The 26,091-nt window shown below is 41.3% G+C and overlaps 1 protein-coding gene across 1 annotated transcript; it reads left to right on the top strand.

The window, feature by feature from the left end:
• Positions 1-200: 200 nt before the first annotated feature.
• otol1b (otolin 1b) lies at positions 201-25,854 on the top strand. Its single transcript, XM_060833924.1, has 5 exons — positions 201-468; positions 3,555-3,926; positions 7,914-8,003; positions 12,391-12,462; positions 24,971-25,854. Exons 1-5 carry the CDS (start codon positions 201-203, stop codon positions 25,852-25,854), a joined length of 1,686 nt encoding a protein of 561 aa, XP_060689907.1.
• The last annotated feature ends 237 nt before the right edge of the window (positions 25,855-26,091 follow it).

Here is a 26,091-nt window from a genome sequence, read left to right as displayed (position 1 = left end):
TTCTCGATCCACAATAATCCCATTTTTCACAATACCGTGAGCTTCTAGTTTGTGCTATCTAGTATCTTTGTGACACCTTACTCAAGTACCTTCTGGAAAAGTATGAAAAAACTGTTATATGGGACCTTGTGAAAACCTTAATCAACTTAGTATTTTTAATGCGACAAGTGTGTGGTAGTGTGGCCGAGTGGTCTAAGGTGATGGATTTAAGCTCCAGTCTCTATCAAATTGTGGGTTTGAATCTCACCATTACCAGCATCACGGATGAAGTACTCCAGGTAGTTGCTTGTGAAAGACCTTGGCAGTTTGTGGTCCTTTCCTTCTGGGTGTTTGTGGCTCCTCAGGCCTCTGATACTTTTGTTGATGTAAGCGGGAAAATTAGTGAGAAGTCCAGCCATCCAACGGCCCTTCAGATCCCTGCTTTAGGGGAATTTGCATGTCAAATGTTGGTCCTCCGTGTCTCAGTTGGTAAGTATGTTTGGCTGAAAGTTTGGTTCAAGCCCACTCAGGTACAGAGCCTCAAATATTTCAGATCAAGCATTGAGACCGAACAGGTACTGACATTGCACCCATGATTCACCCATGAACTCATCCATGATTCACCCTGACTCCACACGAAGCGAGACAGGGACACACACCAGGATGTGACCCTGTTCTCTCCAACTCCCCGCTGCCAGCTGAAAGCGGCCACTGCAGCTTCAGTTAGTGGCTTGTGCCCAGCTCTGGGACACAGCTAATAGAAACTCCTTTCCTCATCAATGGTTCCTCCTGTGTGAAAGAGGCAAAAAATCCACTTTAGACTGTGGCTTGTTGGTCTAGGGGTAAGATTCAGACTTAGGATTTTCTATAGTGTCGAGATGCTAGATGTCCTGGATTCAAATCCGAGACAAGCCCTTGTCTCTTGTCTTCACTTGGGTGGCTTGGTGGCTCAGTGGTTAGCATTGCTGCATCACAGCAGCAGTGACTCTGGTTTGCTTCCACCCTCGGGTGATTGTCTGTGTGGAGTTTGCACATTCTCCTTGTGTCTGTGTGGGTTTCCTCCCACAATCCAAAGATGTACAGATCAGGTGAATTGTTCATGCGAAATTACCCATAGTGTTTTAGGTGCATTAGTCAGGGGTAAATATAGGGTAGGGGAATGGGTGTGAATGTGGTTGGGTTACTCTTTGAAGGGTCAGTGTGGACTTGTTGGATCAAATGACCTGTTTCCATACTGTAGAGAATCTAATCTTAAAGTGATCTTGTGTAGTATTGTTTTTGGAATGTCAGATAACATGGTGTTTTATAGTTCTTAAAGTAACTTTCAACATGTTGTTTTGCTTTTAAGGTGCCTTGTTTCATATAGGCTGCAAGGCTGACTTTTTGATCTTGATGTCAATTATATTTCGGTACTGTTACTGAGGGAAGAGGCACATGCTTGTAAATTTCCATCCTCCAGGATTCAATCCTTTAAACACAGATAAGCTTCCCTGTGTTCTCCAAATTTAATTAAAAGCCAATAGACAGGAGAAAAGTGTGTTAACATGGTTGCATGAAGCTCTGTCCTGGCATACAAAATGCAGTGTGTTGTCTCCCAGTAAAAGTTTAGCTTATTTTCCTTTACACTGTAAAAGTAGAAGTTTCCGATTAGTAGTGCTGTTAAATGTAATGTAAACATATTCAATACAAATGTGAGACACCCTGGCTGGCTCATGCTGGAGAAGATCACATGACTGTCAAAACAATGGAGGAAATTTTCAAGATTAGATTACTTACAGTGTGGAAACAGGCCCTTCGGCCCAACAAGTCTACACTGACCCTCCGAAGAGCAGCCCACCCAGCCCCATTCCCCTGCATTTACTCCTTCACCTAACACTAAGGGCAATTTAGCACAGCCAAATCACCTAACCTGCACATCTTTGGACTGTGGGAGGAAACGGGAGCACCTGGAGGAAACCCACACAGACACTCGGAGAATATGCAAACTCCACACAGAAGGTTTCCTGAGGCGGGAATTGTACCCGGGTCTCTGGTGCTGTGAGGCAGCAGTGCCAACCACTGTGCCACCGTGCCGCCCTCCACTGTGCCACCGTGATGATGCGAAAGGTCTGCTCAGTACAGGTTTGTGTTAATGGATGACTCTGGTTGGAGCACCTTTTTCCATTCATAACTGGATGCTCAAGGGGAGTCAGATCTTCTTCAGAACTGGAAAAGGTCAATGAACCTGAAACATTAACACTGCTTTCTCTCCACTGCTGCCAGACCTGCCGAGTTTCTCCAGCAATTACTGTTTTTGTTTTAGATCTTTAGCATCCACAGTTTGTTTTATTTTGTGGCTTCTGGATGTTGGTCCAAAGAAGTATGTTGCTTGGACTCTCTCAGATAAAGGAAGCATGGGGGATTCCAGGGAGTTGGCAGTAGATCTGCGAATGTGTTTCCTGTGGTCAATGACCAGCTGGATATTCATTTACTGGAAACCTTTTCTGTTCAGGAAACTGGCTAGTTTGTAGGTGCATTGATGGCCTATGGGGGAATAGATGACTTCCTGAACCTGAGGGATTCATTGGTGACAAAGCCCAATGTAGTTTATGCCTGTGCTGATCCATCTGTTATGGTGGAATAGGCATCTGTGACCTACCTGATGGCATGATAAGCTGCAGTCTGTGAGGTGTCATTTAGCTTTGTAGATGATCCTCAGATGTATAAAAATGCAGCATATTGCTCACCTTGATGGTTGCAAGGAGGGGTACCTGTGGGTCATATGACACTTGATCTTTATGTACCAGGACATAAATATCTTGACTATGGTCTCTCATCAGCTGTGCTCTGTCATTTGCAGATCGTTGACTCTTAGCCAGCAATCCCAATCCTTAGATTAGTGCCTTCATCCCCTTGTAGCTCTTTTGCTGTGCTCTTGTGGTCTCCTCATGAATTTTCTCTTTGCTATTTTGCTGGAGTGGCTCCCATTTGAACTCTATCAGTTGGCATTCATTTGTTCACTACAGCTTCCTCTGCCAACATCTGGTGCTCAAGTAATGCCAGCAAACTTACATCAATTTCTGGAATCCTGCCACTCCACTCACAAATGGAAGCCGCTTAGCTCCTCTGTGCCACTGGTTGAGCAGCTGAGCATAATTCCCTGCTTCATGATTACGCTGACCTATGTCCATTCACCCTGATGGCTCCATAATAGCAGCGGCTTCTCAGAATCCACAACCAATTAATTGGAGACTTCTAGGTTCCCAAATCCCCTTGTTCATCCTTTCAAAATTGCTTCGCTTTCCAAAGGTATTGTCAACCAATGACCACTTCCAAGAATGTAATTTTCAATGCACACCACTACCTGTCTCACTTCCATGTGCAAAAGAAGATCCAACCCATTGCGCACATAGAAAAATATACTGCATATTTTGAAAATTGCAGCTGCATAGTTTTGCATACAGTTAAGCTTTTTTAAAAAAAAAATTAAATGTTTTTCTAAATTGAAAAGTGAATTCTAATATGGTCCTTGACATTGTTATTTATCTTAGCTCTTATTTCCATTAACTGTTCATATACTGATTGATCTTTTCCAGCTGCAAGGATGTTTAGCCTTCCGTGGCACACAAAGCTCCTTCTGTTATTCCTCTTCATAGCACAAATAGTTGCAAAAAGTACACCACCACCAAAAGCTGAATTTAAGAAAGATGAAGTTTTTACAAGGGCTTTATTTCCAACTTCGACTGTACCTGCAGAAGAACTTGGGACTGATAATTCAGGTCTTTCCTCTGAGAGTTCTACATTGAAGTCAACATCTCTACGTTTATTTGACACCTTTCCAACTGTACCGCCCTTTGAAGATAATGGAAATTTTACTATTGATTCAGATGAGTTCCTTTTTAATTGCTGTGACTGCTGTCCTCCAATACCAGGACAAAAAGGTGAACAGGGAGAACCTGGCGAAGCAGGTAAAATTGACACAATAGTTGAATTTATACAGTAAAGTCTGTGCGTTCTGTTATAGAACCAATATCCCCTCTACTATGGTCACCACCATTAGCTCCTGCAAAGTTGCAGAACAATGATCCAAGGATTGGTGCTAATAGCACTGCATTGATTTGGTATCAGTCTTCCAAACTATGGGCTTTTAAGGCGTGTTAGACGTTCAATGCGCAGGGTTCCTGACAGCTAGAAAACAGCAACATGCTGTTAGTATGGTGTTTAAATTTAATCAAAATATCTAATGGTGTGTCTGAAAAGTGATTCAGATATAGCACACACATGAATATTTAATATAGTGGAAAAATGTTCTCATATTTATGGAGTTGTAGAGCTGTGCAGCATGGAAACAGACCTTTCCATCCGATTCGTCCATGCTGACCAGATATTCTAAGTTAGCCAAGGTCCATTTGCCAGCATTTGGCCCATATCCCTCTAAACCCTTCCTATTCATATACCCATCCAAATGCCTTTTAAATGTTGTGATTGTACCAGCCTCCACCACTTCTGCTCACAGTAGGACCAATTCCACTATAGAACTTCCCAGATGGCTTCCTTCTTCAAAGACTGCAATTACCCCTCCCGAGTGGTTGATGATGTCCTCTGGTGCATCTCCTCCACTTCTAGCACCTTTGCCCTTGAACCCGCCCACCCCCCGACCCGGTAATCAACCCAACCTCCGAATACATTGCATCATCCTCTGCCATTTCTGTCACCTACAAACAGACCCCCACCACCTGGGATATATTTCCCTCCCACCCCTATCTATGTTCCATAGAGATCATTCTCTCCACGACTCCCCTCTTAGGCCCACACCCCCACCAACCCGCCCTGCTCTCCTGGCACCTTCCCCTGCCACCGCAATAAGTGCAAAACCTGCACCTACACCTCCCCCCACCCCTCACCTTCATTCAAAACCCCAAAGGATCCTTCCACAATGACAGGGATTTACCTGTACTTCTACACACATCATCTACTGTGTCCATTGCTCTCGATGTGTAACTTCTCTACGCTGGGGAGATGAGACACCAACTTGCGGAACGTTTCAGAGAACATCTCTGGGACACATACACTAAACAACTCCGCTTCCCTGTCGCCAAACAATTTAACTCCCTGTTCCACTATGCCAAGGACATGCGAGTCCTGGGCCTCCTCCACTGCCAAACTCTAGCCACCTGATGTCTGGAGGAAGAACGCTTATGTCAGCCTTGGGACCCTCCAACCACACGGGATCAATGTGGATTTCACTAGCTTCCTTATTTCCCATCCCCCCAACTTATCGCAGATCCAACCTTCCAAATTGACACCACCCTCTTAATCTGTCCTACCTGTCCATCTTCCTTCCCACTTATCTGTTCCACCCTCCTCTCCAATCTATCACTTTCACCCATACCTTCATCTACCTATCACATTCCAGCTACCTCCATACCCAGCCCCACTCCCCTCCCATTTATCTCTCAGCCCCTTGGGCCATCGCCATATTCCTGATGAAGAGTGTATGCTTGAAACGTCAACTCTCCAGCTTCTTGGATGCTGTCCGACTGGCTATGCTTTCCCAGCAGCACACTCTCCAGCATCTGCAGTCCTTGCTTTCTCCACTACTTCCTCTGGCAGCTCATTCCATACATGCACTACCCTTTGTAAGAAAAAGTTGCCCCTTAGGTCCCTTTTTAAATCTTTCCCCTTAAATCTATGTCCTCTAGTTTTGGACTCCCCACAAGGAAAAGACCTTGGCTATTCATCCTATCCATACCTCTCAGGATTTTATAAATCTCTTGAGTGTGACCCCTGAGCCTGGACTGTAATTTGCTGTTTTTACTCTGCAGTTATTTTGATTGTTCTTTCCTATTGACCGGTTAATAAATACTCAATTGTTGGTTCTATGGTTGAACTCTGTCTGCCTCTGCATTTTCCTGAGCATAATTGAAAATTTTAATCTATTTTGTTTTAAGGGTGACCAGTTGGTCTTTTTAATGGAAGCTGATATTGGGCATTAGAATCTATGAAACTCCTCATGCTTCAGTCACTGAGCACTAAGAGTGTCAAATATATATTTGATTAATGAGGGCAGAAGAGACCAATGCAAGTATTCAGAATGTCCAAATAACAGTGGACCCTAGCATTATAGTTGGATGCAATATTATCTCCATAAAGCAATGTGGAGGTAAATGTTCCATTCATATTTACTTTTAGGCATGTAATGGAGTAACATTGCCTGATCAAGTGCAATTTTCTTGGTTAATATCCATGATTTCATCCGGCAATTTCTCTAAATGAAAAATACAAGATGAGACAGCTTAATCAATATTTTAGGGATCTTAAAGTGCAACTGGAAATACAAATTCATTTTGAAAATTTATTGAATTTTGATGCTCAGGATGATGAATCATATTTGTGCTTACTCCATCTTTGCTGTCCAGTGGCACTCCTAAAACAACTGAAGTATGGGTTATGTGTGGAATGAATGACTATTTATTGCCCTCAATTTCAGAACAAAATCATTGATTACAAAAGACTTTTCCCACCTTGACCTTGTCCATTGTTGTGGTCTTTTCCAATGTCTAGAGTGCAGCGCATTACTTAATAAAAGTTAGTGTCTCTTGAAGCAGTGGTCTGATATGAACAAAAGCAGCACAGTCATGGAGGTCTAACTTCAGCTGTCAAGTTATAAATTCTACTGGCAGAGACAGCTGGAGAACTGATTTGCAGTCACTTGAGAGTTATTCTGAATAGAAAATGTCAATTTTTTTTTACATTTTTCACAACAATATCACGAGTGCCTAATATGGAAGAGCCTGCCATAAAAATCAAAGCAATAAACAGGTATCTGTTATTCTTTACGTTTGGATGGAGAGCATAGACTGTTTCCGCTCATAAAAGAATCAGGAGTGAGACAGAACAGCTTTAAAGTGATTGCAAAAGAAGCAAATGTAGGGTGAGAAATTCTGCTTTTCACATAGTGATTGGTTCAGGTCTGGAATGCAATGGATAGAATGTTGTGGAGACAGGTTCCATTGAGGCATTCAAAAGGGCATTGAGTGATCATTTTTGTCTAAATAAGGTGCATGATATGGGGAAGAGACAGGAGAATGGCGCTTATTTAGATAGCCAGAAACGATGAGCTGAAATGGCTCGCTTGGGTGCTGTGACAATTCTGTGAAAAAAAAGTATATAAAATCAAACTAAGTATTCAAAATCATTGTATTGAACTATAAATATTGTGATAAGATTTCTGAAGTTTTAAAGTTTTTTTTTCAACTTAATAAAACTAGATTGTTTATAAGGTGCAGGGAATAGGACGGTTGTAACCAGGAAGCCTATAATATCAGATGCTCACAGAAGGCATTCCTTAAATAATATAATTTGAGGCATTGTCAAGTACAAGTGGTTCAGGATTTATTTCAATTTGACACAGCAATACTTTTATCACTTTTTTTCTGGACTGAATCAAGTAGATAAAAATGCTTCCAAATAGCTTGACCATGCTAATATTAATCAAGTTATTACAGCTATGGCTAAAGTTAGAAATTCTAATTATGAAGCAAAAAACATAAATTTTGCAACAAATTTTTAAAAGAGCTGAATTCTTCTAAAAAAACAATTTTTGGATGGCAATGTTTAACTTTTGGTTTGTTCTATCCTCACTGCATGAAACTTATTTATTCAGCTTTTAAAAACACAGACTCTATAGATTTTTAAATTGTTTCTCCATGTGTTTTGTTGAGGACTTTTAGATATGTTAGTTGTCTAAGGCCATACACAAGTGGCCTGGGGTGGTGATGGGGCGGGGGTAGGGGTCATGTCTCATTCCACACTGTGACTGAATAATCATATTTGTCATTAATTAGTTGCAGTGATATGTGATAAAGTTCTCCAATTAGTCTACTTCCAGATGAGCTAGAGATGAATTTAATCACCTATCGATTCAGCATTTATTACCTTTCTTCTGTTTATAGGGCCTCCAGGTGAAAAAGGAGACCAGGGGATAGCAGGTCTCCCTGGATCCCCAGGTCAAGCTGGTATCAAGGGTGCTGTTGGAGAAAAAGGTAAGCTGGATATTTGGTTGCTGATTTTTTTTGACTAAGTGTGAGGTGTGTCCAGCATTTTGGAGGATTTTTCCCCATAACTTGGCAAAACTTAGCAAACTTGCCTCATTGAACATTAACCCTGTCACTGTAGCATCTCTCACATCTGATTCTAGCTCCACTTTATTCCTGGAACAACTTACCACTCATCGGATATCTGACAAAAGACCAGCAGTGTTGTTGACTGTGTCATCTTTAAAAGATCATTAAGCACCAGGATAAGCACTGGCTTTCAGAATCTGCCCTGTTTGGTCACAGACAGATTCCGAACATGGAGGAGGAGAGAGCGGGGTAATGTCACCATGTACCTCCAACAGAGATCTGGAGGTTCTGGTGGATGGGGTGGTGCAAAGAAAGGGTGTCCTTTTCCCGGAGCACCAGCAGAGGATGCTATGCCATTGGATCCCGGCAGCCTGGTCTGAGGTCACCCATTGCAATGTTAACAATGTGAAGGAATGGCCAGCAGTATCATTGCAAGATCAGTGACCTGCTTGACTTTGTCAGGGTAAGTGGAACACTCTTCTCTCTGTTATTTTGCACTCACTCACTCACGCACTCTATCTCTGCTACTTCACTCCTCTCCCACCAAGGCTCGTCTCTACCGTTCTCGCTTGTCTGAAACATCTTCCCTCACCTGCTTTCACACCCCTCTCCTCAAATGACCACCACGACCTCTGCCTGCCCTCTGTGCTGTCTACTCACTCCTTCTGAACACCTCACCACTTTTCCAACACCTGTGCAGGCAGTTGTGCCACCCACTTGCAGCTCACTCAAACTCTCCCTTTCTCTTCTTGTGGGAGAAAGCAGCCCAATACAGGACAGAAAGGGCCCAGGCAGGTAGAGGGGTGCCCATAGTTAGTCTTCTCAACAGTCACAAGGAGAAACCCCAGCCCCTCCAGCACAAGGTCAAGAATACAACTGCAAAAATGCTGAAACATCCATGTCTTGCCAACTCAGTACATAGCACCCTTCATTCCACTACAACACTCACAGTAACATAGCTAAGTTGTCAGTGTGATTCATTGCATACCACTCCTAACCCCTGGTCATGATGCCTTTTCACCTTATGTCTTGCAGAGTACCAGTGTGATGTCACCCATATCCATGCAAAAATGGCTGGCTGCCCCAGAAGCCATCTCCTCAACCTCTGAGGATGAAAGTCTTGATCCCTCGAAGGAAACATCAGCAAGCCTGCCTCCTTCACTTTCCACCAGTCCACAAACTGACACCTCGGTTGGAATGTTGGGCTCAGAAAGTGTGGCAGCAATCTGGTGAGCACCCAGCTGTGACAGGTTCGCAGCTGGCTGAGGAAGAAAGGTTCCAGGCCACTGGCCCTTGAAGGACTGCCAGAGACCAGGCTCCTGCTCAGCCTCGGGCAGGAGAGGACGCTGTGGTGTTGGCAGTCAGAAACTTTGTCCACATGCACAGGGAGGAACATGATCAACAAACAGGTATGTAGGATGCAATGGCCCTCATTGCTCAGTGGTTGCTGGAGAGTAGTCAAGAATGAGTCAGTCTAGGAGCCTCGATGGGCAGGTTGGCAGCTGCCATGGAGAGCCAGGTCCAGCACATGCCTGCACTCCATTGGCACAACCACTGTTGCTCAGGCCTGAGAGCATAATGGACGGGGAACCCAGTGTGAACTCCATGTGCCCCTTCCTCACAAGGAGACAGACCAATTGCAGGAGGCACCCAACTTGAGGTGGAACCACACGCAAGAAGTCCCTCAGCCTGTCAAGCTGTCCAGGCAGAAATTTCCCTGGATAAAAACAGAAAGAACTGCGAATGGAAACCAAAACAGAAATTGCTGGAAAAACTCAGCAGGTCTGGCAGCCTGTGTGGAGAGAAATTAGAGTTAATGTTTCGGGTCGAGTGACCCTTCTTCAGAACTGGAGAATTCTCTTGGAGTTACCTGAACAAACCTCCAGGCCCAACGTCCCTCCTGCTGAGCAGCTTCTATCATCCCGACTGGGGAACCAAGGATGGCACGGTGTGGGAGGGAGAGAAAGAAGGAAAACCTGGTTAGGGCACTTTGGTGGCATGGGTAACTTACCAGTAAACATGAAGCCTCATGTTTGCCTAAAATTCAATTTGTTTTGGTGCAGCATCTGTTTATTTGAGTCTCTGTTAAGCCCCGAGTGTAACTATGCCAGCACGATGCTTAACACCATGTCTGTATGGGATGTACCAGAGTGATGTCTGTCTGTGTTAAGAACTTGCTGCTGCATCTTGAAGCAAAATGAACAAGGTGTGCACAGGACAATTCTAATACCATTCACCCTCTAGCTAAAACAGCTCTGTTGTTTTCCTCCACCTGACTAAGGAGCAGCGCTCTGGAAGCTTGTGATTTCAATTACAGAGGAGCCTCGATTATCTGAAGGACACGGGCGGGGACCATTTCATTCAGTTAATCAAATTCTGGATAATTGAATAACATAGTTTATCCAAGCATCGGGATCTCGTGATCTTGCCGGATAATCTGATATTCGGATAACTGAATACTGGATAATCAAGGTGCCTCTGTAAAACTGTTGGACGATAGCTTGGTGTCATGTGACTTCTGACCTTGTCCATCTCAGTCCAACACCGACACCCGCGTGTTATTTTTTTCCTGACTCCTGTGCCCAAATGTACTAATGTGAATGAGGTGGTTAGTGATACCTGGTTTAGGAGGTTGGCTCCCTGATTGCTGTACATGTGCTAGGATGGCCAGGGATTAGGGACCCAGTAGATCTGTGTTCTGTACAGATGTTATTTCCTTTTTTAAAAAAAAACCCTCACATAATTTGATCCTGTAACCCCTGCATCACAGATCAAGACTGTTACTCCACCCACTTGGGATGTGATCAATGCCAATTTCCTTCCCTTTCTTGCATACTTTTGAATTCAAGCATGATAGAGGGCTGGGTAACTGTTCCTACAAACAATGTGTCTCTGATGCAGCTTTTCAGTTTTAATTGCTGGAGCACTCTGCAATGCAAGTCCTAGAGCCATAGTGTCATAAAATTATAATCGCGGAAACAGATCCCTCAGTCCAACACCTCTGTGTTGACCAGATATCCTAAACTGATCTAGTCCTGTTTGTCACCATGTGGCCCATATCTTTCTAAACCCTTTCTATTTATGTACCCACCCCAATGCCTTTTAAATGTTGTAATTGTACCTGCCTCCACCACTCCCTCTGACAGCTCATTCCATACACACACCACTCTGAGTGAAAAAAGTTGTCCCTCATGTCCCTATTAAATCTTTCCCCTCTCACATTAAACCTATGCCTTCTGGTTTTGGACTCTCCTACCTGAAGAAAAATACCTTGGTTAATTCACCTTATGCATGCCCCTCATGATTTTACGAACCTCTATAAATGTGATTCCTAAGCAGCTGGTGGATCAGAAAGGTGTCATGGTGAAGGGTTGACAGATGTCAGATGCCAAAATCCATAGATGAAGGGTGCACATGGCTGGTACCTGTGGATCATGCCCACAAATTCTCATTGATGTTGAGCAACACCGAGATCTTTTTAGAGCCAGTAGGGAGCTGAAGTAGTGAGATACCCGCTCTGAATTCAATGTTGAGAATTGCAGATGTCTTGCTTGTTTGATGAATTTGGTAAAATATGAAGTGGAATGTTAATGAGGTGCTTTGTGGTGCCAATAATATGTTTTAACAAGCAATAATCCTGCTTAGTTCTCAACTCACCACTGCCAAACAAATACATAAAAGATGCAGTGAGGTGCTCCTGATGTTGAGACAAGCTTCACTGGCCATTTCACCATAATCCCACGTGCTCAGTCCCTTATAAGATTCAGCCTAATGTATCCTAGGTACACATTTGCCCAACTTAAATATACTATAGTTTAAGGAAGGATTCCATTTTGATTAATGCATCATATTAATAAATAGTAGAAATATATGAGCATAACAAATAGGAGCATGAAAGACTATACAAACCCCTTGAGCCTGTTGCTCCATTTAAAACAATTATGATTGAGCCTTGCCATGAACTGTACTTGCCCAATCTCATTTCCCTTGGTTTCAATCTTGAATGTATTCAATGACTGAGCAACCAGAGCCCTCTGGGCTAGAGAATTGCAAAGATTCAGAATAAATTGAGTGGAATAAGTAGTTCTCCTGGCTTGAAAATATGTATTCTAATGCTGGACTTGTTAGCCAAGGCATGAAATGTCTCAGCAGCTACACTGTCAATCTTCCTCAGAAATTATTTTGTTATTGTCTCATCAGTATTGCTGAACTTTAATTACATTAACTTATTTATAAAGATAAACTCAACTTGTCAAAAATTTAACACTTAACATATGGTTTAAAAGAAGTACTTGTTGCTGTTCAGGGTCAAAAGGAGACCGTGGTCTCGATGGATTTGATGGACTTCCAGGATTTATCGGAAAACCAGGGGAAAAAGGTATGGAAAAAAATATGTTTCTTACATATAATAAAGTTTTTATTGATCTACCAACCAGGTGGGTATATATACTTAGTAATATGCAGCATGAGAGAACCAATTATTTGATAATTTGTAATGTAGCATTTTAATTTAAGACATTTTGTTTGCAATAGATGATAGCGTAGTTGGTCTGTTAATAAAACTTATTCCTTTATTTCCATTTTGCCATAAATAAAATGACATCATTACGATAATATACTGTCATTAACTCCTAATCACAGGAATAATTAAGTATTTGAGTCACAATAAAATAAATAGAACTTAAATAAGTCAGTAGTATAAAAGCAAAATTAACAAGTTTATACATTAAATTGTTCATTGGACATCTTTATTTTTATGTGGCTTCATTTTTGTAAATTCCCTGAAACTGTAACCTTTGCAAGCTAGCTTATTTTACATGTATCTAATCTACTTGATGTTGATGTGCTTTAAAAAAAACCTACTTTTGTCATTTTCAGTGAAACTCTGTCCTTGTGCGCTTGTTGTTGTCTGCTAGATTTCCAAGCTCACCTGATATCCATTCAGGCCTAAACAGCAGCTTAGTCACTTTCTCAGGCCTGCATCCTCAAATATACAGTGCATTCCTCACAATGGCCTGTACCTCATTTTTCTGTACTCCGACCAAAAGACAGTAGAATGTAAGAGCAGTATTCAGACCATCAAATCTGCTCCACCAGTCAATGAGATGGCTAATCTGATAATCCTCAACTGCACTTTCCTGCCTTTTCCCCCATATCCTTTGATTTCCATAATTATTAAAAATCTGTCCATCTCAGCTGTGAATATACTTAATGACTACAGCGAATGAATTCAACAGATGCACCTCCCTCTGAGAGAAGAAACTCTGACTTATCTCAGTCTTAAAGGGATGACCCCTTACTCTGAAATTCTGATCTCTGGTTCTAGACTCCCACAAGGAGAAATAACCCCTCAGCATCTACTCTGTCATGACTCCTAAGCATTATATATTTCAATGAGGTCACCTTCTCTGGACATCCTTCAATATCACTATATCTTTCTTTAGAAAAGGGTAAAAAATTGTTCATGATTCTAGGAGAGGTCTAATTAATGCCTTGTATGGTTTTATTCCCTTTGAAATAAAGTCCACATTCCATATAACTTTCTGATTACCTGTTGAACTTATATGCTATGTTTTGGTGATTTTTTTTTGTGCAGAAACTACCAAATTAGCCCCTCTATTCTTGCTGCCAAAGTGTATAATCTCACATTATCCTACCTTTCACTTTATCTGATCGCTCACTTAGCACATCCATATCTCTCTGTGGTGACTCTGTTCTCCTCACCACTTGTGTTCCCACCTACTTTTGTATCATCAGCCTTCTTGATAAATTCTCTGCTGATGAAACAGCCATTTTTACAGCCAATGTCTCCCTTAGTCTTGCACTTCCTTTGTCTACATTCCTTGTTTGATTCTACTTCCAGAATATGTCTTTGATGCATACTTGCGTACTTTATCTAAACTCACTTTTGGTGTTCCCATTACAGCTTCTGTACTCACTCCACTTGATTTATATGTCTGTTCCTTTTTCTTTGAATATTTTCCAGTGATCCATGTTGATTCTGCCTAGCTGCTTCTTTTGTAAAATTATTCTTTTATTGAAATAGACACACCCCAGTGTTTCTGTAGCTTCGTGCGTTCAACTTCATACTTCTGCTCCGAACTGGGAAATAGAGCAGGACAGGTGGTGGAGGTGACATTAGGGGAACACTTTGAGATCAGTGACCATAGTTCAATTAATTTGAAAATAGTTAAGGAGAAAAACAAAACTGGTTCAAGTTCTAAATTGGGGCAAGGCAATTTTTGATGGAATTAGACAGGAACTTGCAGGGGTTGATTGGAGTAGTTTGTTTGCAGGCAAAGGGACCTCTGGCAAGTGGGAGACCTTTAAAAATGTGATAGCTAGAGTTCAAGGTCTATATGTACCTGAGAGGGTGAAGGGCAAGGTTGACAGGAGTAGGAAATCCTGGATAACAAGAGATATTGAGGCTTTGACCAGAAAGAAGAAGGGGGCATGGCTCAGATATAGGCAACTAGGATCAAGGGAATGTTGGAGGGATACAGGAGATACAGGAGTTTATTGAAAGGAAATCAGGAGGGGCATGGGGACATGAGATAGCTTTGGCTGAGAAGATTAAGGTGAATCCAAAGAGATTCTTTTGGTATATTAAAGATAAAAGAATAACTAGAGAGAAAATAGGATCTCTCAAGGACCAAAGTGGACATGTATGTGTACAATCATAGGACGTGGATGAGCTCTTCAATGAATATTTCTCCTCTATCTTTACCATGGTGAAAGACGTGGGAACTTGGGGAAGTTAGTGCTGATATCTTGGAGACAGTCCATATCACAGTAGAGGAGGTGTTGGATAAATTAGAATGTATGAAGATATGTAAATCTCCTGCTCCTAACCAAATATATCCAAGAACTCTGCAAGAGGCTCAAGAAAAAATTGCAGGGGCCCTGGCTGATATATTTGGATCATCATTAGCCACAGGTGAGGTCCTTAAAGACTGGAGGGTAGGGAATGTTGTGCCCTTATACAAGAAGGGCTGAAAAGAAAAGCTTGGGAACTATAGACCAGTAAGCTTAACATCTGTGGGAGGTAAGTTACTTGAGAAGTTTCATAGGGATAAGATAGGTTTTGATTAGGAGCAGTTAGCATGGCTTTGTGAGTGGGAAGTCATGCCTCACAAATTTGCTAGAGTTCTTTGATGAAGTGACCGGGAAGGTTGATGAGGGCAGGGTAGTAGACATAGTTGACATGGATTTCAGTAAGGCCTTTGTTAAGGATCCACATGGTAGATTGCTGTGGAAAGTTAGATCGCATGGAATCCAGGGAAAGTTGGCAAACTGGAAACACAATTGGCTTGAGGGTAGGAAGCAGAGGGTGAGGATGCTTGTTGGACTGGAGGCCTGTGACTAGTGGTGTGCCTCAAGGGTCAGTGCTGGGTCTATTGCTGTTTGTTACCTATCTCAATAATTTGGATGAGAATGTACAAGGCATGTTTACTAAGTTTGCAGATGACACTAAAATAGGCGGTATCGTGGACAGTGAGGAATGTTCTCAGAAATTGCAGCAGAGTCTTGATCAGCTGGGTAAGTGGGCCGAGAAATGGCAAATAGAGTTAAATATGGATAAGTGTGAAATATTGCATTTTGGAAACTCAAATCAATGTAGGAGTTTCATGGTGAATGGTAGGGCCTTAAGGAGTATAGTGAAATAGATGGAGCTTGGAGTTCAGATGCAGAGTTCTCTGAAAGTGGAGTCACAGGTAGACAGGGCAGTGAAGAAAGCTTTTGGCACACTGACCTTCACTGGTCAGGTCATTGAGTATAGAAAAGCAAAAGTGAGGACTGCAGATGCTGGAAATCAGAGTTTAGATCAGAGTGGTGCTAGAAAACCCAACAGGTCAGGCAGCATCTGAGGAGCAGGAAAATTGACGTTTTTGGCATGATAAAGGGCTTTTGCCTGAAATGTCAATTTTCCTGCTCCTCTGATGCTGCCTGACCTGCTGAGCTTTTCCAGCACCTCATTGAGAATAGATGTTGAGAAGTTACGTTGCAGTTGTACAGGACGTTGGTGAGGCCGTACTTAGAGTATTGTGTTCAGTTTTGATCATTTTGCTATGGGAAAGATGTTATTAAACTGGAAAGAGTGCAAAAGGAATTTACAAGGATGTTGCCTAGACTCAATGGTCTGAGTGATAAGGAGGGGTTGGACAAACTGGGACTTTTTTTCTTTAGAGTGTAGGAGACTGAAGAATCTAATAGAAGTGTATAAGATCATGAGATGCATGGATAGGGTGAATGCATTCAGTCTTTTTCCCAGGGTTGGGGAATCAAGGAGTAGAGGGTATCAATTCAAGGTAAGTGGGGAAAGAATAAATGGTTCTCACTGAGGGGCAATTTTTTTACACAGAGGGTTGTATGCATATTGAATGAACCAATAGCAGAAGTGGTTGAGATGGGTACATTACTTTTATTTAAAAGGCATTTGGACAAATGCATGGATAGGAAAGGTTTAGAAGGATATGGTCCAAGTGCAGGGAAACGGGGTTAGCATGGATGGACATTTTTGTTGGCATGAGCCAGTTTTGGCCAAAGGGCCTGTCTCTGTGCTGTAGGACTCTCTGACTCTATAATTGCTATGAAAAATTGATTAATCTGTAGCACTTAACATATCAAGTCTCTATTTCCTTGTATGCCTTTACTGATTTCCATATTTCTCAGTGTTTTGAATTATTACTTTGCTTGACATTTGTGCAAGCTGCTTCTTTTAGCTTTATACCGTGTCTCTCTTCATATATTAACCATAATTGCTTGACTGTACACATAGAAGTTTTATTCTTTACAGATTATGCATTGGCATTATATTATACTAAGAACTATCTTGAATACAATGTAATCTAGATAATTTACCACTTCCATTGCAGAACTCCCATTTCAGTTGGAGAACTGTGGTAGAGGTAACATGCCATTTGGAGCAGTTGAATTTAGGCAATAAGTCTACCCAGAAAATGCTTCCTAAAGGTGTGACTGAATTATAACAGTACAAAATTGCTGTGAGCCTAGATACCAATGAAAGCAAAATAGCAGGACGTTAAAGTTCATATTTTGTTAGTAATATTCACACATTAAAGATTAGCAAGTAGTGTTTTGTATACAAATGAACATTTCTTGCAAAATTATTTTGTAAAACTGTTATGTTATTGTGCCTAATGAGAGGGTATGTAGGTAGTCATGCTTCAGCAGTCTCTTAAAATCTAGCAGCATGGCTAATTACTAATCTGTGATGTGACATCAGTTTGATCAATGCTGAGACTCATTGTAGGTAAGTGTCCAAATCCAGCTCCATGCAAATACTTGCTGGTGAAAGGAACTATCACGTTCCATCTATTTAGTGTGATCTCAGGATGATTGGTCTTCATGGTGACTCCGAACTCTTGGAGAAAGTCCAGAAACATTTCTAAAATTTAATTGCAGAATTTCAAAAAGCGTTTCATCTCTGGGCAAATCCAAATCTTCAGGGTGACATTCAAAAGTGTTTTGAAACTAGTTGAAATTTGTCACATCCAAATTGGAGAAAAAAGATTCAAAATACATTTGCAAGTAGCTGAGATGATTAGTCATAACATGAGTGGGACACTGTTTCCATTTCAAGCCAGAAACATGGAAAGTTGGGGAAATGAATTATAGTTCAACATCAGTATAAAAGAAAATGTAATGCTCTTCACAAATGCTGTGACTGGATCATCCAGTTGAAGAATGTTTATGTTCTGTCTTTGCCTACAGTAAAATCATGGTAATTTGAATTGCAAGAGGCCTGCCTACAAAATTGTATTAAGCAGAGCTTCAAGATAGTCAAGGAAGCACTAACGTAACCAAATTTTTCTATGAACACATTTTCAGTCAAACAAATTGAAAATACAGTGATCTAGTGAATAAATTAAAATCGTCTTTAGTTTTCAATTTGTTCAGACCTTACAATAACCAGATCTTAAAAGACAATGGCAGCAAAAACATTGGCAGTTAACTGTGGACAAACTCAGTAAACTTTTTTCTGCTTGATGTGCTATCTTCATGTCATCAATGTAAATTAAACAGATTTCTTTTGCTGCACTGCAAAATCCCAGACATCTCTATTGGCTTTGCAGCTTTGGCTTGAACAATGGTGAGGGATTGGGCATTTATAGGACACTTCAGTGTCATCAGAGTGCTAGCCTTCTTTTTCTTGCATTGGTATTTTGTCCACTTTCCTGATTCATGTCTCAAAAGAGCTGGAAGTCATCCAAAGGATTTTATTATCTTCAGAATGTATGGATAGTGTTTGCACTTGGATGGCTACTGTGGGCCGACATTTGCAAAGCAATGTGGCATATTGGGCTTTCCCAACACAAAATGGGGCAGCTTTTCCATGATATCCATGTTGGCACAGGCTAAAGCAATATGTTTCTTGCTTTGCCTTCAAAGAAAACACATTTCATGTTTAAATATTAGGGAGAAAAATAGTAAAAGAAGATAAAAACAGTCTAATTTCAACCATGTTGAAAATGTGTCTTGATGAGTACATATTCCAGACATGAAGGGGACCATATTTTAGCCATCATTGTCGGCTTGCACATGACTTTTCATTTTAGTGTGGCTGAACTTTGCTCTGAATTATTAGTGCAGTCAGATAACAAGCATGCATAAGCTCAATTGATCCAGAAGCCAGAAATTCAGTTTGTTATGGATTTCCTTCCATTGAATTTCTTATATTGCCAGTGTGAATGACTGACAACTTTGCCCCAATGGGGTTTTGAGTTCTCTAAACTTGATTCATCAGGATTTTGTCTTTCTTTTGACAACCAGGGAACTTTACTGTGAAACAACAGCACAAATGATCAGAATCCTTGTTGTCACACAGGATTTCAAACATGATTTGGAGATGCTGGTGTTGGACTGGGGTGTAAACAGTTAAAAATCACACAACACCAGGTTATAGTCCAACAGGTTTAATTGGAAGCACACTAGCTTTCGGAGCGACGCTCCTTCATCAGGTGATTGTCTAGGATTTCAAACAGACGCACATAATGTGGTGAAGGTGCAATATAGTTCACAAATGTGAATGCTGCAATTGCACATGTCGCCCCATGTTCAGTTCTTTAGTTGCTAATTGTTTCCTGTGAATCATGCAATGAGTCCAAACAGCAGACAGAGCAACATGCTTCACTGAGGCATGCAGGTCTGACTAGTTGCCTGAGGAGGTGGAGCACCATCAGTACAAACTTCAACATATGATTGCAGGGCATTTTCATGTCATCCATATATCATTGTAACACAGCAAATATTGCCTGGTCCAGGAATATTTGTGGTCAGGAACGAGAAGACAGACATAATTTTGTCAAGAATATTCACCCATATGCAGTGCACAGATGCCAATATGTGAGCATCTCACAATCTGTGGCTCGCATCAATTTGAAGAGCAAAAGCAATGCATGATCAACATGGATTCATGATCAGCTGAAATTGCCTATCCTTCACTTTATATTGCAGTTTGAGAGGGATCTATGTGCTAATCCACTTGCTTTCACCTCTCCAAACTTTATTTTAAGCATACTGATTCTAACATGAAATACTAAAGGGCAGGAAATTATGGAGGGGCTGAATGGCCGATCCCCATCCTATGAGGAATATCGGTAGCCAGATAACTGGCCAGTTGGAAGTTGGCCCCACAGTCATAAAGCACTGAGAGTCAGTAAAACGAGCTCCCAGTGTTACTTCTGTCCTTCAATGTGGATCTCTGTGCAGGAAGCTGTGGCAAACATGGAAGCCTCATGGATAGTAAGGTTGGCCTGGAATCTTAGGCAGGGGGAATTTTAGCACTTTTGTGATAGTGTGGTTTTGTGACTTTCATATTCTGGGTTAGAGGATTGCTATCTTTTGGGAGGCTACTTTTGATTGCCATTAATGATAGTGCCATTTTAAACACTTTTTAAAAGATATATTGGATATCCAGTCTGACCCAACTGCTTATTTTGGTCTCTGTCTACCCTCTGTGTTTTATAGGAGTGAGCTCAGAATTGGGTAGGATGGAGGTGGGCTGGCCACATAGCCTATATTGTACACAACCCCAGTGAAAATAGCGGGCAAGGAGCATGTAATATCCAGCTGATTATTTGTGGAATCCTAGAGGCATCTTTGATTGCACTTCGATAACTCAGCTCAAAAGTTGCGCTGAGGTGGGTCAGAAATAACTAGGACACTCTTAAATGGAACTTGTTGCTGTGAAAACTCTTCTTTTTGATGTTGCAAAAATGATTATCTTTCCCAGAGCATTATCCTTCTGAATGGTCTGAAGTGTCGCTTAGGTATATTCGGCTTCATGCTTTTGCTAGGCAGCACTTAAGACAGACATGGCTTTTCTCTGGATTTAGGAAAAAGAAACCCTCATGGATCCAGGGAAATGTCCTGTATTTGTAAACAAATTGTCCCCCCATGCTTTTCCATTGCAATGGTGTCAGAAGCTGCTGGAGATAGAACTCTGAATAGATATTTGATCTTGATGTTACAGTATGTAGTGGTGTCAAAAAGTCATTTGATTATTCTCTTGAGATACAGATTATGGAAGCATATGACAAATCAAGAGTTCAGGAGCTCCTGTAAAGTGGGTTCTTCCTGATCCCAACCATCAACTCCAACCCAAACTCTTCAATTCCAGTATGATCTAGATTACATGCTCATTGGTCTTCCAATCAAGATTCCCGTGGATTGATGTGACTCTTGTCATTCATCCCAGCAAGCCATGGTCACAAAACAAATCAGCCACTCATAGTGACGGAGTTGCAAGCTTAGAGTTCATTCCCTGCCTGTCGCTTGCAACAAACAATGGCTAGAAAGAAAATCGGGTGTGGGATGAGGCCTGGGAGCTGCCTTTGGCCATGCCCCAACTGTTTGTCTTGGGACTCCACTCAAAGCAAAAAATGAGGTCTGCAGATGCTGGAGATCACAGCTGAAAATGTGTTGCTGGTCAAAGCACAGCAGGCCAGGCAGCATCTCAGGAATAGGGAATTCGACGTTTCGAGCATAAGCCCTTCATCAGGAAGGGCTTATGCTTGAAACGTCGAATTCCCTATTCCTGAGATGCTGCCTGGCCTGCTGTGCTTTGACCAGCAACACATTTTCGACTCCACTCAAAGCCCAGCACTATGTTAAAGGTTCAGGCTAGAGTGGGGGTGGGTGGGGCGCAGGTAGAGAGAGGGTTTGTGAATGACACGTAGGCTCTGGAGGCTACAGAGCTAATGGAATGATATTGGCACATTGACAGTCACTTTGACCGAGTTGGGAGCTGCTGATTCGAGATGGACAAACAGAGAGGAGCCCTTAACAAGGAAGTACCCTTGGGAGCAAAGGTTTGATATGTAAAAACACAATAGCTGCCTGGTTGTGATTGTCCAGTGGCGATGCTGGTGTGGGCATGGAAAGAAGCCTTGCTGTCCCTTCCTCACCTGAGCCTGCCATAGATTCCTCATCATCCTTCTGGTTGCTACCTTGTGCCAGCATTGCCAACTGGCTAACAGCAACTTAATAGTTTTGTAAATATTTGTTTATCAAAGAGAAGTGAAAACACCACTTCTAGATCTGCAAACAACATATACAATAACTGCCTTTAGATTTTAATCTTACATAGCTTCAAACTATTTTATTTGTGGTCGCTATATTTATTAATGGTTTGTGTAAATTAAAAGATGTGTTTCACAAGATATATGTTTAATAATGACATATAAATGAGGGACCTATTTTCTTTTACATAGACACAAATAACTACAATTGTTTAACTTGACTCATTTGTACAAATTAGTACAGGAAATGAAGCGATTCACCTAAACCAATCTACTGAAATCGGCAGATGAAGTGTGATGAAGGAAGACACTGCCCTCATAGAAATAGGTGTAGAAAAAAGCTTAAGACGGATCTTCTGAGGATCAGATCATTTTTATTCCAGTGTAGATGGGAGGTGGGTGAATGGGGATCCTGTGAATCTCTTTCATAGCAGACTTCAAAGGAATTGCTTGGGAAATTGAAGATTCCACTGGACAATTCTTCTGTACTTGAATCTCAAAAAAATATCCTTTTAACTTGGCAATTTGGAGGTGTAATAGTAGCTTAGAGGAAGAATTGGCTATTAAATGCAGTCTAACTTCTGACTCTGTACTACTTTGCACTCCCAAGACTACACGTCCCCCAGAGCACTTAAACCCATCTACCCTGATAGAACCCTCGGGTCCTGACAACGCACTCTGCTCTGGACCCGACAACCCCTTTCCTTTGCTCTGGATCCACTCCTGTCTTCTCCTGCTCTGGACCCATCATCTCCCTTCCCTCACTCTGGACCCAATCCTTGCTTCCATTTTGGACCCAACACCCCCCTTCTCCTGTGCTCCCCTTTTTCTCCTGCTTTGCACCTAATATGCCACTTCCCTTGTTCAGGACCTGGCACCCTCTTCCTGTTCCTTGCCATCTGACTTGACCCACTGTCTTCCTCCTGGTATTCAAAGCCCCTTGGCACCTGGGACCTAACCCCTGCTTCACTCGCTCTGGATGAAGACCCATCTCCCCCTACTGTGGAATTGCTCCCTAATTCCTCCATTCCTGATCCAACTTTCCTTATCCCACTATGGACATGCTCCTTTTCCCCTGCTGCTTGAAATTAGTCAAGAATCTCAATGTATCCAGAACAAAATAGCGTACATGATTAGTACTCCATCCATTTCGTTAAACATTTTTCCCCTCTAGTGCAAATGTACTCTGGTACAGAACCTTCTAGCTCTTTGGTGTATTACAGCAACTTGCCAACAGCACCCCTCAACCCCATGACCTCTGTACCATAGGAGTAAGCAAATATTTTGTTCTGAGGGCCCCATTTAGCTCTTGAACATCTATGGAAAATATGGCCATAAATGACCAAGAAACAAATCCTGGCAATAGTTATTTATTTTGGCATAAATAAAACATAAAACCTTTGTCAAGTTCGATAACTACCATAATAGTGCATTATATACAACAATTGTACCCTTTCACACCACCCTGGATAATGTGAACCGTTCCTTACAATGGTCATTAAAGTTTGGTGATACTTCTTTCCTCACTACACCTTTGCCTAATCTGAGTCCAACAAGGTCTATTTTCATTTCTAATGCCCACAGTAGTTTCTTTTTATCTTGCCAACTTGGATGCTGTATTAGTGTGATCTCCAATATGGTGTTGCAAGAACCACTAGAGAAAACTAATAAAGAAAAGAGGAAAAAATGTGAAGACATCAAAAGGAAATCATCACATGTATCATTCCTACAGCTGAGATTTGGTCACATCACTAATGTTTGAAAAAGGTGCCAATGAGTGCATCCATAATCTATCCCACAGTTGTTAGGGAGCACATCCTAACTTTAATTTTTTTTAACAACACAGAATCCAAACATAAAAGTGCACCCTCTTCACTTTCAGTTTTATTCACTTTTCTCTCTTCTCAGGAGTTCACCATTACCTGCCATTCCGGCAGGGACAGAAGGTTCTTTTCAACTCTAATCTTCCAAAGTGCTTCAACAAACTAAGCATTGAGATTATCTGAGAATTTAATTACTTGAGGAGACCCTTAGCTATACATACCATGAAACTTGTTGCTGATAATGAGTTTTGTTTTGATCTGTCAATCTTCTTCACCAGTACAAATGTCAATTGTGCTTTTGTTGAGTCGACACATCTGCCATCTTCTGGCTTGTTTGCAAATTACTTTAAATCTGAGCAGACTACTCACCAATCCTTCGGTCACTAGAACATTTCTCCAGTTTTATCTAATCAATAGCTTACATAATTTTAAAACTTTACCATATCTACTCTTAATTTTCTCTCTTCTATGGGGTGAAACTTTTTTTTTCTGTTCTCTCTACCTAAGTGAAGTTTAATATGGAATTATAATGTAAAAAGTTGACAGGATGTACACAAAATTACAAAAAATAAGAATAAGCTCATTAGGTTGTGAACATATAAAAGTTTGATGGTTGAAAGCACTCTCCAGAGTACTGTCACGTTAATGAAAACCTTAAGGTTCCAGGTTCAAAACCTATGATTATCGGGACCCATGGCACAATTCCTCAGTAATAATTAGTTTTTACAATTGGAATTTTTTTAAAAAATGGGATTATCAAGCTATCCTAGTTGTACTGACTCTTCATGATGAGTATGAAAGTGCAAGTGTAAAATAAGTGGAAGTTCAAAATTACAGTGTATATACTTACAAAATCAAGAAGCAAATCAAAACTGCAGCAATCCAATAAGTAATTCTGATTGGAGACTTAATTTGTGTTTCACTGCTCTTCAAGTGATGGCTGTTTTTCCATGGCAGCTTATTTACTCCCGAAGGAAAGCCAACTTCTGAACTCTAATCATTGACCAATGTCAATTTATCAGGATGTATTTTTCATTGGCCTTGAAGCTCTCCAGAATCTACATTTTAACTTTCCTGTAACTCCTGGTGTCCATCAGTTTGGTGCCAGGGACAGTTGTTTATGTGCACTTGGCTATCATTGCATCTTCTATAAACCTTGTATACATTCCCTTGTGCAGCTGTGGGTCAGATAAGAAAGTCTTGTGGGCTATGGTTTGCCCAGAGTTGATCTAAAGGGGTAAGGGCAACAGGTGCATAGTGTTTTCTCTAAACTATGCAGAATCCTAATTTGAAAACGTATCCATTTTCCATTGCAGCTGGAAATAGATAAGCTAGATCCTCCTAACACTGCGGGTGTTCCTACATCATGCAGGCTGTGGGTGGCTCACTACCAGCTTCTCAAGGATAATTAAGGAGCAACTATAAATGTTTGACCGCCTTTGATGTTACATACATCAACAAATAGAACAAAATTCAAATGTCTGAGATGTGCTTATCTTCTGTTTTGTTTTGTTTTCAGGTGAGCAAGGAGCTAAAGGCGATAAAGGGAACATTGGTTTTCCAGGATTTAAAGGAGATAAAGGCGATAAGGGAGGTCCCTGTGAAAATGGTACCAAAGGAGAAAAAGGGGAGCAAGGTGATGTTGGCAAAATGGGGTTAACTGGAGAAAAAGGTGAGAAAGGTGAGAGAGGAGAGATAGGAGAAAAGGGAGAATGCGGGGACATTGGTGAGAAGGGTGATCGTGGAGATTCAGGGGCAGAAGGTGACAAAGGTGATAAAGGAGAAAAAGGTGATCCAGGGAATGATGGCATTAATGGAAGTGATGGATTGAGGGGGGAAAAGGGAAATGATGGACAAAAAGGAGATAAGGGGGATCATGGACCACAGGGACCCAAAGGATCACTTGGGCCAAAAGGAAAGGATGGTCGCAAAGGTGCTCGTGGTCGAAAGGGCATGCGAGGACTAAGGGGTTTGCCAGGAAACAAAGGTGAGGATGTAAAGATCATGCCATCAGCATTTAGTGTGGGATTATTGCCAAGTAAGTCCTTCCCTCCAGTTGGGACCCCAATAAAATTTGAAAAAGTGTTTTATAATGAACAAAATGTCTACAATCCAGAAACTGGAAAATTTCACTGCAGCATTGGAGGTGTTTATATGTTTTCTTACCATTTGACTGTGAGAAGTAGACCTATACGAGTTAGTCTGGTAAAAAATGGAACTCGTACCTTGAAGAGTAGAGATGCAATTTTTGGTCAAGATATAGATCAGGCATCTGGCCTGGTTATTCTAAAGTTAAAACCCAATGATCAAATTTGGTTGATGATAACCCGAGACTGGAATGGCATTTTTGCGAGCAATGATGATGATAGTACATTTACAGGGTTTCTTTTGTATCCAGAGTAAGCTTCACATTATATGAAATAAATCTGTTATCTTGCAACAACCTGGATCCCCTTTTGAATGTACTTTTAGTTTAAGATTTGGTCCTTGCTCGGACAATAAATAAAACAGTATATGTGAAATAATCAAAAATGAACTTAATTTTGTTGATTTTTGTTTAAAGTAACTTGACATTGTACTGACTATATTACATTAGTTAATTAAATCAATAAACACTGTGAACATAAGGCATTTCTTGTT

The sequence above is a fragment of the Hemiscyllium ocellatum genome, chromosome 13 (assembly GCF_020745735.1).
Source record: "Hemiscyllium ocellatum isolate sHemOce1 chromosome 13, sHemOce1.pat.X.cur, whole genome shotgun sequence".
In the NCBI taxonomy this organism is placed as follows: Eukaryota; Metazoa; Chordata; class Chondrichthyes; order Orectolobiformes; family Hemiscylliidae; genus Hemiscyllium; species Hemiscyllium ocellatum.
This window is presented reverse-complemented; position numbering and strand designations above follow the sequence as displayed.

Excerpts from the sequence above, each read along its gene's own strand:
- otol1b (XM_060833924.1), top strand. The coding sequence starts at position 201 with ATGGATTTAAGCTCCAGTCTCTATCAAATTGTGGGTTTGAATCTCACC. Across the intron at positions 8,004-12,390 it reads GGGTGCTGTTGGAGAAAAAG|GGTCAAAAGGAGACCGTGGT; the intron begins GTAAGCTGGATA and ends GTTGCTGTTCAG. Across the intron at positions 12,463-24,970 it reads CGGAAAACCAGGGGAAAAAG|GTGAGCAAGGAGCTAAAGGC; the intron begins GTATGGAAAAAA and ends TTTTGTTTTCAG.